At 35.5% G+C, this 14,822-nt stretch overlaps 1 protein-coding gene across 21 annotated transcripts in view; it reads right to left on the bottom strand.

The window, feature by feature from the left end:
- Nucleotides 1-14,822, bottom strand: part of PTPRM (protein tyrosine phosphatase receptor type M) — a 482,202-nt gene that overhangs the window by 201,677 nt on the left and 265,703 nt on the right. For all 21 annotated transcript variants that reach the window (XM_039339174.1, XM_039339176.1, XM_039339175.1 and 18 more), the window contains exons 12-13: nt 9,689-9,962; nt 8,681-8,717 (exon numbers count right to left, since the gene is read on the bottom strand). In XM_039339174.1, the coding sequence (XP_039195108.1) occupies nt 8,681-8,717; nt 9,689-9,962 (311 nt within the window). The remainder of the gene's footprint in view (nt 1-8,680; nt 8,718-9,688; nt 9,963-14,822) is intronic.

Below are 14,822 nucleotides of genomic sequence, written 5' to 3'. Positions count from 1 at the left end.
AGGGTCAGTGTGAGCATGCCTTATCAGCAGCAGGAGCAAGATGGTGATGAAGGTTAGCTGGGCTAGCAAAGCGCAGGTCAGCAGGTGCCTTGGAGTGCAAGATGGCGAGGATGACTGCAGATAGGACTGAGCTGGGGAAGCTGTGGCTTTGCGTTGTGTGGCTGGGCCAGACTAGGGCTTCCTGGGGCTTTGTGCTATGCTGCTGGGCTGGGTTGGGCTTATCTGGGATAACATCAGCGTCAACCACACAGCAATGCTGGACTGTCCTGGTTTCTTAGAGTTACTGCAGCTTTACGCCATACCACACTGCTATGGGAATTGAGGCTTCCAGGCATGCCAAGAAACCCATGTGCCAAAGTTGGCAAGCAGTCCCAGAGCCACATGATCCTGGGGCTACTTGCTGCCCTACAAGCAGTATGCAAGGCAGCCAAAAGGCACAGATGGCAGAAGCAGGCAGTTGGTGGGAGTTGAAAACGACCTAGTCCTTTTCCTTGGAAGAACCAAGGTTCTGGACTCAGAGGCACTAAGCCCAAAATGGCTTGGATTGGAGTGGGTCTTCAGCTAATGGCCATTGGAATTCAGTCAATGATGGCAATGGGGAATGCCTTTATTGCCATTACTAAGCAATGTACTCATGTGGCATCATACTTTAAGAGGGCATTGTTTAGCGACAGACATTCCCGCCCCAATTACTGTCATATGTCGAGGACTACTTATAATAAATAAAATGTCTAGCTGGGCTGTCAAAACTGGATAGCATCACCAGGGACACCTGAATGTATATCTTTGGAGGGCAAACATTCCTGCAGAAGTGGGGGAAGTAAAACAGTAGGCATGATCAGATGACTGAAATTTTACTCTTTTTTATCATGCATGCATGGATCACATGCATATAAAGCTATCTGACTCTGATTGCCCAGGTGTACCCATCATTTTAATACATGTGATTCCTTTGATGGATCTCCCTATCGCTATGTTCTTGAAAGATTTTTGCAAACATCAGTTTGAGATGAAAAGAAGACTGATTTGGAGTTGTTATTAACAATAGGACAAGTTTCTTTCAGTGACATGTTCTCAATATTGCATTACAGTACATACAAATGCAGGCTATTTTGCAAAATTCATGTCTTTCTTAACCACTTTTCTTTGTGTATTGTGTCTTCCCTTTTCCTGTATATTTTAATGTTTGTATAATGATTCTCCATGGCAATTTTTCATATTTTTGATTTATAGATCATCTCTCATATAAGCTCAAAAGTTCAAAACATGACTATAAATAAGATTGGTAGAAGGCATAATTTAAAAGCCATGTTTCTGTAATAATGATTTTAAGAAAGCTATGAATCTATGAATCCGAAACTCAAATGAAGTCATTATCAATTGGGTGGTATACAAATATAAACACCACCACCACCACCATCACCACCACTATTATGATTTATTATATAGATAACAGGTTGCACTTCTGTTTAAATCTGATTGTACATAACAGCTACAGAAAAAATTGTCTCTTTTATAAATGGAATGACTTAAAAAGGTTGCAGACATACAGTAATTGCAATGAATATTTACAATTTCTTCATATTGAATTGTTTCTAAGCTTTTAGACATGCAATGGATAATGTATTTGATGAAGGGAAGTATAAAGCAACTTTTAAATGTCAGATGAAGCATTTATTATATGCTATATCTGAATTCTGGCATGGCTTAAAAAAAACCCTGAAAATTAAGGGAGAATGGTTTATATAAAAACTTAAATTTATACAGAGACATTTGATTAAACTTAGTATGTAGCAATGAATGAAGAAATAAGTTTATCCCCTATGTACAGACATTAAAGTTCAATATTGCTATTTCGTAATATTTTGAAATATCTCCATGTAATTCTGAAACACTGTGATGTAGCAACTTCTGTTAACACTGTTGATAAAATACTTAAATAAAATATAATGAAAATTATTAGGTTTCTTTCTATGACTGACATGGATTCTTATTACAAAACAAAGTTTGAACTATTCCAGTAATTTCAAAACTGTATTTTCATTTATGGTTTTATTTCTGTGGGGAAAGTGCGATAGTGTAGTTGAAGATTTGTTATTGCTATTTCCATGAAAATCTGGCTCAGAAACAGTTTAGGCTTGAAGGAACTAGGAAGCTAATGTACCTATTTTTAAAATACAGAGGAAAACAATAACATTTATTATGTTTTATAATATCATTTGGAATTTTTGTTTCATTTTTAGTCTTTTTATTCTTATTGCTAGCCTGGAGTGACTTGTTTTGGTGGACAAACAAGATATAAACAAGATAGAATATAAAAATATAAATTAGTAAATGAAATGACTGCCCATATTTCTATAAATGTAAGGTAAATACAATGTTCAGTAAGTTGTATAAATTCAATTTACTCAAATTTGTCTTTTATGTATGTGTAGCAATCCTAAGGAAAAAAAAAAGCAGCAGCATTTCCTAAAAAATGAATTTCCACATTTGTACTTTCGATGATGGACCAAATGAAAGTAAACTAATCTATTTGGAAACATTTCCTTTGCTTTTTTTCCCACTTCAATGGCAATAATTTAGAGAGACAAAAAAGCATGCGTGCCTCTGCACTATCCATTATAATGCATAATGCTTCAATCCTTAGTTATCAATTTTCAGAAAATAAATTTTGGAGACTGTACAACTTACACTTTTCTTATCAAGAGAAATATACAAATATGGACAGTATCAGGTACAGCTCATCAAATTCAATGAGGTCACTGTAGCCTCTACCTGTAATAATTTATTTGAGGAGCTTCTTTTTATCTTGTTTATTTCCTTGTTCTATCCTGTTATGATATAACTGATTTCTTAAGCATGAAAAGAGACAGGTATGGCACTCTGGCATTGCAATTACTGCATATAAAAATGTATTTATATATTTAGTTAAATATCTTGTATTTATAGAAGCACTTCAGTTATTATAATTAAATGATAATTACACTTACACTGCTGTAGATAGTAAACACCTCTTGTTTGTGTGTTAGTAAATTTTCTTCTAATTCTGGGATATAAATATTTTATTTCTGCAAATGTAATCTGAATTAATCAGTCTATCAAATGTCCATACACCAATGTATGAGAGCATGAGCAATAAATAGAGTGAATTAGAAATTCAAGTACATGAAGGCAGAAATGAAATTGTTGCCGTTATGGAAACTTGGTGGGATGAAACCCACAAATGGAACATACAGCTAGAGGGATTTAAATTATTAATTTTTTAAAAAAAGAAACAGACCAAATAAAAGAGGAGGTGGAACTGCACTATATATAAGAAATAATTACATCTCTACAGAAATAGAGCACAACAATGATGAAAATGATTTAATGCATTTGGGTCAATATAAAAGGGGGGGGGAAATGACATTGCCATAGGTGTATACTATAGGCCACCCAACCAAACAGAGGAAATAAACTTTTTGCTAGTCAGCTAACTAAGGTATGTAGGAAGCACATCACAATAGTAATGGGGGACTTTAACTACTCTGACATCAACTGGGAGACAAACTCTGCACCAAGTGGAAGATCAAAAAGATTCCTGACAAACCTAGCAGACAACTTTGTCTCCCCAAAAGTAGAAAAAGGAACTAGGGGATCAGCTATATTGGACTTAATTCTCACTAACAGAGATGAAATAATACAAGGTGTTGAACTAACAAGAACCTTGCGGGGGAGTGATCATACAATATTGGAATTCAACATTATGCAAGCACAAGCAATAGAACAAAGTCAAACTAGAATCTTGGACTTTAAGAGAGCTGATTTCAATAAACTTACAGAGAGCTTGGGAAGGATTCCATGGATGAGAATACTCAAGAGGAAAACAACTCAAGAAGTCTGGGAAATTTTGAAAAGTGAGATTATAAAAGCGCAGTCTAGCACAATACCAATGGAGAAGAAAAATAACAGCTCTCAAAAGAAACCAGCATAGCTGCATAAAAAACTCTCTGATAAAATTGAAAGACAAAAAGGACAAGTATAAAAAGTGGAAAGAGGGGCACATAACTAAGGCTATCAATAAATAGCCCAAACCTGCAAAGTTGAAGTGAGGAAAACTGAGGCTCAAAATGAACTAAGACTTATGACAAAAATCAGAAATAACAAAAAATGTTTCTTTCAACATGTAAAAAACAAGAAAAAAGTCAAGGAAACAATTGATAAAACAAAAAAAGTCAAGGAAACAATTGATCCATTAGTGAGAGAAAGTGGCAAGAATATTACAGGCAACAGGGAGAAAGTAGAACTGCTTAATTCATTTTTTGCATCCATCTTTACACAAAGGGAAAAAAGCAGTCCAACCTATCAAAAACAGTAGCGTAAAAAACAGATTAAAAACATAAGTTAAAATATGCAAGAAAATGGTAAATGAGCACCTGTCCACCCTAGATGAGTTCAAATCCCCAGGACCAGAAGGACTGCATCCCAAGGTTCTGAAGGAACTGGCAGATGTGACCTCAGAACCACTGAACTATATCTTTCAATGATCCTGGACCACCAGGAAACTACCAGAGGACTGGAAAAGAGCTGATGTAGTTCCCATCTTCAAAAAAAGGGGAAAAAGAATAAATCCAGGAAACTACAGACCTATCAGCCTGACCTCAATTCCTGGGAAGATTCTGGAAAAAATAATGAAGCAACAAATCAGCGTGTGGTCCTCAATGGAACTGCATCTACATGGACGGGAGCATGCAGTGGGTGACCCCAAGTCTGTTTTAGGCCCAGTACTCTTCAACATCTTCATCAATAATTTAGATGAGGGAATAGATAGGAAACTCATCAAATTTGCAAATGACACCAAGCTGGCAGGAATAGCCAATACCTCAGAAGATAGGCTTAAGATACAGAAGGATTTTGACAGATTTGAAGATTGGGAGCTAACAAAATGAAATTCAGTGGTGAAAAAAGTAAGGTTCTACATTTAGGCAAGAAAAACAAATGCACAGATGGTACCTCGCTCAATAGTAGTAACTGTGAGAGGGATCGTGGACTCCTAGTGGACAATCACTTAAATGAGCCAGCAGTGTGCTGCAGCTGCCATAAAAAGTCAACACAGTTCTAGGCTGCATTAACAGAGGGATAGAATCAAGATCACGTGAAGTGTTAATACCACTTTACAATGCCTTGGTAAGACCATACTTGGAATACTGCATCCAGTTTTGGTCACCACGATGTAAAAAAGATGTTGAGACTCTCTCTATAGAAAGAGTGCAGAGAAGAGCAACAAAGATGATCACGGGACTAGAGGCTAAAACATATAAAGAACAATTGCTGGAACTTTAGGACTAGGGGTGACATGATAACAGTGTTCCAATATCTCAGGGGTTGCCACAAAGAAGAGGGAGTCAAGCTATTCTCCAAAGCACCAGAAGGCAGTACAAGAAGCAATGGATGGAAACTAATCAAGGAGAGAAGCAACCTAGAACTAAGAAGAAATTTCCTGACAGTTAGAACAATTAATCAATGGAGCAACTTGCTTCCACAAGTTGTGAATGCTCCAAAACTGGAAGTTTTAAAGAAGAGATTGGACAATCATTGTCTGAAATGTTATGGTTTCCTGCCTAAGCAGGAGGTTGGACTAGAAGACCTCCAAGGTCCCTTCCAACTCTGTTATTCTATTCTATTCTATTCTATTCTATTCTATTCTATTCTATTCTGTTCTGTTCTGTTCTGTTCTGTTCTGTTCTGTTCTATTCTGTTCTGTTCTGTTCTGTTGTCCCGTCCCATCCCGTCCCGTCCCGTCCCATCCCATCCCATCCCATCCCATCCTATCCTCATTTTAACAAAACTCAACAAAAGCATTAATGGCATGTTGATCTTATACATTGAACAGGACTGTGCTTTGATTCCCAGAACTATCAAATATTGAAGACAAAAGGGCTCTTGTTTCTTTTTTTGCCCAATCTCATCTAGAAAAAAAGAGTTTCCTGGCCATGGGCATAATCAATTCATGCAATATTTTTGTGTGATTACTGCATGAATACCTAAAGTTGCAGAAGTAAAAGTAACTTTAATCCTAAATCATTTAGTAGGGGGAAAAAAAGCATGAGACAGCCAAAAGAAGTGAACATAACTGACTAGTGCACAAAACTCACTTGGCAAGCAAAAAGTTTTTTGGCAAGCAAGAAAAGGGACAAGAACCAATACAAATCAAATGTTACCTGAAAAGATATTTTTCAAGCTAACTTGGTTACTTATCTTTAATATTTCTGCTACCAACATTATATTTTTAATAAAATTATACAAAAGCAGAATAATATGACGTGCAAGGAACAAACACAAGGATTTATTTAGCAAGTAAGAAATATGTCCATATTAATATCCTACATATAAATGAATCTTAATAATACATAAAACCCATTTAGTATAGTGTTAAAGGCACTATGCTAGAAATAGGGAGACAGTGAATTCTAGTCGTGCTTTAGGCACAAAGCTGGCTCGTTTACTTTGGGCCAGTCAACTCTCTCAAGTCTAGGAAGGAGGCAATGGCAAACCTCATCCAAAAATCCTACCAAGAAACTGCAGGGACTTGTTCTTGCTACTTAAAGGTGTACATACACACAAATGCCACCAACAGCTAAATGTAACTAGTATTTTATATACAGGTACTCCTTGCCTAGCAACCACAATTGGAACTGGCAACTTGAATGCTAAGCAGCGTGATCACTAAGTGAAAATTGAGAATTACTGTATTATTCATCAAAAACTATTATTCAAATGTAATTCTATTTAAGTCATAGTATAACTAAATAATATAACTATCCTATCTTCACTGCAGTCAGCTTGCCATAAGCAAATAAAACCACCTTTCAACATTCAGCTGCAGAAGTCATATTAAATGAAGTTTCGTGGAAAAGTCTCATGTTTTCCCATTTTTTTGTTTATAAACACTCTTTCCAGAAAACTTGCTTCTGTTTCCCTTGCAGAATTAAGTTATGGTCAGAATCTTTATTCCCAGGATGTAGTAAAAAATAAATGTTATTACTGAGATGTATGTAAAAAATGATGCTTGTACTGTAACACAAAAAATTGTATCTAGATCAGGTGTTACTGCACCTCCATATGTCAAATGCCTATTCAGACATTATTTGTATTGTGAAAATGTATCACAAGGATTAAAAACACAATTAAAATATTTTAAATAATTTGCCAACTATAAGAATATAATTTCTGAAGAATTACTTTGAATCTTATGAGATTTCAGCCAACTTCATATATGTAAGTAATGTCTGAGGTCAGGGACACCATTTACTGGTATATACATTACAATCACTACAGGATAAGAAATAGATATCACGTGGAGCTAGTCTTCATTCAAAAACATGGCTAAAAACAGTTCTTGCCCTAATTATTACTATTCTGGAAGGGAATTGCCAAACAAGTGCTGCACATTGCACCTCAGTCCTATTACTCCTGAGAACTCTACAGACTTTTCAGAAGTTTTACAAAATACTCACAAGGATGCTTTTATAATATAAAGTGAACTAGCATATATTTTAAATGAAAGCTGAATCTTATCTTTTCCCTTTCGCTGAAAGGCTACTTTGATATTATTTGTTGCTATGGTACCAATTTCAGTGCAGAAAACACTTCTTGTTTTTGATAAGCATAGGAATAAAAAAGTTCAGCTACCAAAAGATGAAACAATTGGCAGAATAACTTCTAAATAAAAACAGATGACAATTGTTAATATTTCATCCATTTACAATAAATTGGACCAAATTATTCTTCTTAATTAATTATTTAACTCTGGAGTTAAACAAACTTCCACTTGACTAGGAATAATATATGGAAGAAACTTCATTATTGTTCATTACCATCAGTTGTGCTCTACGTGCTAGCATTTATATGGATTATATAATCAGGAAGAATACCCAAAATCAATTAATTGCCTATATTTCTCTACAAAAATGAGTAACAGACATATAAACATGCCAAAATAATATATGTTATAATAATAGATAAAATAAGTAGCTGTTGTTTGAGATGTGCTAATAATGTTAAAAGAAAAAAGAAAATTGCACGTACAACAATCTTGGGCTTTTTGATCCCATTTACCCTAAGAGCATTTCTCTGGAAATGCCTGAAAATTCAACTTTCAATTTTGGAGCACGAATCAATGAAAATTCTTTGCAACTCAGTATAAGGAATTATTGTAAAAAGTGTTCATAAAGCTTTGCAAGTCTTTCCCTAAATTGTTTGTTGGAATTATAGTTCTATAGATCTATTTTTTTAAAAAAATGTTGCAGATGATGTGAATTATCTTTTTTCTGATAGAGTCTAACTTTTCTAGCATTTGACCAAACTTGTCAAAAATTAATTTTCAAATTTAAATGCATCGTTATGTTATTATTTTATTGCTGTTGTTAAAGCAATAATATTCCTAGCATCCTAGATATATGTGTTATCCATTTATCATACATAATGCTTAACATTAGGCAAATAGCAACATCAGAAAGCCACAAATGGAATGGAAAAAACCAAATGCATGTAAGACTATGGCTTCTATATTAAATGAACTGAACATTTCCATTTTGTATACATTTAAGTAATTTATGTATTATCATGAAAGGATGTTGTAAGTCTATTTAACAATGTATAAATAATCTAAATCTAGAAGAACTGCACAATAGGAGCATACCTTTTGTAGCCACTCTGACACAGTCAATTTTTGTTTCCTATAGCAGATAAAAAAGAAATGATTATTTGTTGCAGAAAATAACAAAATGTTTGTTTTTGGGTGCATGTCTCAAACAACTGTTATGCTCAAAAAACTGTGACAATTTTATTTAATATCCTCATGCTTAACAATTGCCTAGTTTAGTTCATTTCCCTGTTAAAATTAAATGAATGAAAATGTACTTGGAAATGTAACATCAATACTTTACTTAACATAAAAGTAGAATATGAATGAAGCATTAGCCATTATACTTTTTTCCTCTTTTGATAATATATTGACCTTGGGATATTTTATTTTCTTTATAGTCAGTTATAAAGTTCAAGGTAACATATCATACAATGTAAGGGAAGCAAACAAAAATCAATGATATCTCACATTTCTGCACTATCAATGCATTGTAAGACATGGCCCATTATGGTATTTGGCAGAAAACATTTCTCTGCTGTCAAGAGAAACAACTGAAGCTTATCAAGAGATGAAGGGCTCTTGTAGATATGCCCAGAAAATTGAAAACAATTCTAGAATCTGTTAGATAAAATATGATCTGCAAAGGAGGGACCTTTTCATATTTCTGTACTTTGGCTTAATTTGCTTTGTTTGTTTTTTGTTTTATTATTTGAGGGGAAAAAAACCAAAAGTTTGTATCAACACAATCATGAGGGAACAATAACATTGAGGCTGATGTAGTGAGATAATATAGTTGAAAGACCCATGGAGCAGCTAATAAAACAGTGAGAGAGACTGAAAAGAGTATAAATAAGATAATTTTGAATAGAATTTTCCTCCTATTTTTTCCATTGATATAACTATTTAATTCTACCCTGTTTTATTTCTAATCACCCTGATGATTAGATAGGTAGATTAGGAGTATGTGTGTACTGTACGTGTGATATAACTTCTTTCCATTTCTGGCATAAAAGAGGACAACACAGACTGGATATAACACGAAAGCAGTGCTTGCAGGCTTACCCCATTTGCTCTGCTGGCAGCTTGAAAATAAATGCTGTAACTTTTATGAGGAAGAAGAGGAGTATTCCAAAAGCCACTGTAGGTTTTGTTGTCACCAATAGTAAAAGTTTGAACCATTTGAATGCTGTGGGCTGGAAACTCAGCAGCAAAATAATACTGGGAATTCAGAATTGAAGCATTCTGGAAGTGAATTGGCACAGGGTAGCATTTCAGGATTTCTGTGGTTTTCTTGGTTCTGCGAGGGCGTTCCTCCTCAACAACTATTTGGTAAACACTAGCATAGACAAGAAATGAGGAAAAAAATGTGGTTAATTTAGAATCCTTGAAAAAAAAAACCCAATTCTTAAATCATATGAACTAAAATTTATAATAGTTGTATGTTTAAGACATACAACATGGACATACAATACAAAATACAAGACAGATTTACCGTATGTCCTTTGTAGGTCTGTAAAGCAAAGGACAGCTGAAATAAGATCGTAAGCACAGTCATGATTTCACTTAGCCACCACTTCACTTAATGACTGAGTTGACAAAATGAATTATGTTTGCTAAATGAAGAATATCTATATTATCCTCATTCCCCCAACCCTATTCCCATTTTCAGAGATGAGCTCTACTAGCAGAGCTTTATTATTAAATCTGATCAGGAAGAGATGTTTCTGTTAGTCTTAAAGATAGTTAATTGTACATGAGAAAATAAGATGTTTTAAAACTCCCAACCTGCAGGCAATAATTCAAATCTTTCTTCAAAAGGTTGCATTGCGTTGCATTGCATTGAAGTATGCAGCCAGTATATAATGCAACATATAGTTTGACCCAGAAGCATAGGCAAGTAAGACACCAACAGCGTTGATGAGGTATTCAACTATTTAGCTTCAGAACACTGAATGACTTAGGAAAATTGAAATAAAGAGCATTAGGATTTTGTTCAAATTTTAATATGAACTGACTTGATATATTGCTCTTAAAGATGTAGATAAAAATACAGTTATCCTTTCAATGTCATATTTTTCTGAATTATAGGATTCAGTCTGCAGTTTAAAAAATGTAGAAAACTGAATGGGAAATATCCTTCAGGTAAAACATGTGAATTCATCCTGAGATAACTTAAAGAATGAACCAAGTTAACTAAAGCAATTTCAAACCCAAAATACCTTTTCATCTTTTCCCTAAAAAGACAAATTAGATCTACAAGCAACCAGACCTCAAATTTATTTGCTCTTTAATAATTTAAACACTGAAAGGTCACAAAGCTCTTTTCTGTTCCCCTTTATCAACGTCCAAGTGCTAATGAAAAATTGCTAAATCCTTTCTGCTATCCTATTTTCACACAAGACTGTCTTCCTGATGTAAATTACCACCTTATAAGCACTTAGGTCAGTGGTAACTTCACTCTAAACTATGAATTATGTTTTAAATCTGTACAAATGAGTTCATGTTGTTAATGAATGTTTCAAGATATTTTGAGTTACATTCATAACTTGAACTCTCTTTTTAAATCCTATTAATGGACATGCTTTCTGGTGAGATATATATTAAGAAAATATGGCTTTGGTAACCATTGAACCATATCTCTGTATTTTGTTTGCACTGTAATAATTTCCCAAATGACTAAAGTTGCACTAGTTCTTTTAGCATTTCACCTATTGCAATGGGTCAGAAATAAGATTCACCTAGATCAAGACTTTTCAACCTTTTCACCCATTGTACCACTTTTAGGATATGGCAATATCCGAGTCCCATCAGTCGCCTAGCAAGGTGTCAAAAACTTGATGACCCCCTCCAAAAGGAAAAAAGTGATAAAGTACAGGTAGTCCTCGACTTACAACAGTTTGCTTAGTGACTGTTCGAAGTTACAATGGCACTGAAAAAAGTGCCCCCCCAAGCCACAGCCGAGCAAGACACCTGCCTGCCCACCAGACAGCGCTCTTCCTCCTGTCCGAGGTTTTCATTGTTGTGAGCATTTCTGTTGAGGATTGGCAGCGGGAGTGGGGTGTGGGTGTTTGGTTTTTATTCCCCCCTCTGCTTGGTGGTTGCAGTAGGCTTTGGTCACTTCACATGATCCTGGGACACTGTGACCGTCATAAATATGAATCAGTTGCCAAACATCTGAATGTAAATCACAAGACCCTGGAGATGTTGCAACATTCCAGCTGATCGGTGCTTCTTCTGGGCTCAGGAGAAGTGCCAGATCAGCGCCGAGCTCCAGCTGGAGCCTGGCACTGATCCTGGAGCTTCCACTGAGCCCTGACAGCCCTGCAGCTCCAGCCATCTCTCGCTCAGGTTTGTGCGGTGCTGCCATCGGTTCACCTCATTCCCTTCCTCCGCTACCACTTTTCTAGGATGGTCGCGTACCACCTGCCAGGTGCCAATGTACCACAGGTGGTACCCGTATCACTGGTTGAAAAGCCCTGACCTAGATTATGTGACTTCAGTAATGACTGACAGCATTTATCCTAACTAACACAAAAAAGGGGTTTCCACCTTCAAGGGAACTGAGTACAAATGACCTTATGACTAATAGGGGATGGCAGGATGGCTCAGTAGTTAAGACACTAGTAGTAGTTAAGACACTGGGTTTGAGACCTGAGCCTCGACCAATGAGATGAGTTCCCGTCTTCGCCTACCTGTAAAGTTCAAAAGCATGCAAATGTGAGTAGATAAATAGGTATCACTTTGGTGGGGAGGAAACAGCACCCTGCGACATCATGCTGGCCACATGATTGCGGAATTGCCTTCGCACAGCACTGGCTCATGGCCTTGAAATGGAAATGAGCACTGTACCCTATAGTTGGTAACAACTAGTGAAGTAAAATCTTAAGGGACTTCTTTCTTTTTCCTATGACTAATAGAAGTGTGCTAACAAATTTTAATTCCTTATGAAGTAAATATATAGAATAAATACCTCTCCATGAGTACTTAAAATATCTCAGCATGGAAATAAACATAGAAAAAAAATTAATTCACTAGTATCTTATTGAATTTCAGACAGTTCAGATTTGGCATATCTTGTGAAAGATTGCATGAGACCAAGGGAAAAATGACTTTCTGGCCTTCCCAGAGGACGCAACTAGAGTGATGGGAAAGTAGCCATCACTGTACTTGAGTGATGAACTTCAGGGATACTGGCAATCTATTTCCCAATCTCTGGCACCTACTATTAGAGGTAACTACATTACTTTTAAATGATAACAGTAGCCCTGATCTAGATTTATAGAGCTTGTTGGTTGCTAATTGCATTTTGCTTTTCAGAAAATTGCAACTGATTGAAATTTTCTTTCCCATGCAAACATATCTTCATTTATTTATTATTTTGCACTTCACATCTTTATTGAATGATAATTGCTCTTTTTTTTAAATCAATACTCCCTTATTTGGAGGGGCAGTAGATTCCCCCTCCCCCTTTAAATATTGATTTAAAGAGTTGACTGGATTGTTTAAGATTAAGCAAATGCTGTCATGGCTAGAAATAAACATTTAGACTTCCTATCCTCTTAAGTCTTTGCAACATCCTAACCAGGATACCAAGGATAAAAAATGTTATATTTATAGTTCAGCAGTATTGGAAGGAACACATTCTGCTTTCTTGTTAAAATAATTCTTTCAAACCTGGTACTAGGAAATTACCTTCAAAGCTGTTGATTGTTGATTTCATGTTATTACTTATTTTTTTATCCCACCTTTATTACTTTATTGGTAACTCAAGGTGGCGAACATACATAATACTCCTTTCTCCTCCTATTTTCCCCACACAACCCTGTGAGGTGGGCTGAACTATAAGAGAATGGCTGGCTCGTGTTTTTCATGTCTAATGCAGGACTAGAACTCACAATCTCCTGGTTTCTAGGCTAGTTCCTTAACTATTATACCACACTGACTCTCACAGATGATGCTCAATTCTTTATTGGAAGTTGATGGAAGGTTTGCAAACTAAGATCTGCATTCCTCAGAATTATCCATGCTGCAGCCAATCATGTTCACCTTCCTTTATCTTTATGTAACATAAAGCAAATGGAATTAAGTTGATACTTTTCATTCAAATTGAGGGAGTTATAAATCTCTGAAGTAGGCCAAATTATTATTTTTCCTCTGGTTTCCTGCAAATGGAATCCACAAATAAAGCTAGGAAAACTGCCCATATAGTCTTAGAGCAGGAGGAAATAAAAGATAGCTTATTTTCATCCTCTAAAGATGAAACACCCAATACAAATTCTCCAGTAGCTTCGATAAGATATTCTGTAACACTTCCAGCTCGACAGGAGGAAAAATGGAATGAAAGCATGTTTGTATGTGTGTTTGTTTGTGTGTGCGCGTCTGTATGAGTGCATGAATAAAATCTTTAAGCTTCTTTGGGACCATCCAACCACTTCACAGGAATATTTCCAAAGATTTAAATTACTATTTACAAAGGGGATTTTCTGCCAAGAAAAGATACAAGCAAAGTCTTTTCTTACTGTTCCTATGCCCACAGACAGAAAATCCCTGTGGTTCTACTGTTAAGGAAAATGGATCATCAATGGAAGGTGAAGGCATTTTTTCGCCTTTCTGTTGTCAGGAGGGCATTTACAATGAGACTGAGACCAATTATTTACTTCCTCAGGGAAGAAAAATGCTTGCTAATTTATATTATATCTTGATTGCAGCAGAGCCTGGGGAGATTCAATGCTGCGTATCTTTCTGTTCTGTATAATATGTTTTTGCTAAGTACGTGGAATACAAGAGTATTTCCATAGCTCAATGTGATACATACATTTTAATATTTAATTATTCTGGGCTGCACTATACCTGGCAAAAATTAATCATTTTGTCTTTAACAGAAGAGGAAGCTACAACAGTCTTCTGTTCATATAAGGAAGGCAAAAAGCATGTCTTAACATAGGATGACTATATTATGGCCAAATAAAATTCCCAGCTTCTCCAGTTTAGACTGAATCTTCTCCTGTTCCAATAAATGCAACATATGTAAAGTGTAAAATCCTATTTTTTTATTCCAGACTTACGAAATGTCAAATGGGGACTAGTCTTTACTAGTACAATTGTGTTTGGATACATAATTTTTGTTGGTTTTATTATTTAAGTTCTGCCCCTTGTTTAAAACACTGAGTTTTATCAGCCACTTGAAGTCAGTTGT

The sequence above is a fragment of the Crotalus tigris genome, unplaced genomic scaffold (genome assembly GCF_016545835.1).
Source record: "Crotalus tigris isolate CLP2741 ecotype Arizona unplaced genomic scaffold, ASM1654583v1 scf7180000017731.4096049, whole genome shotgun sequence".
NCBI classification, from domain to species: Eukaryota; Metazoa; Chordata; class Lepidosauria; order Squamata; family Viperidae; genus Crotalus; species Crotalus tigris.
The sequence above is the reverse complement of the archived record's forward strand: the minus strand, read 5'-3'. Positions and strand labels throughout refer to the sequence as shown.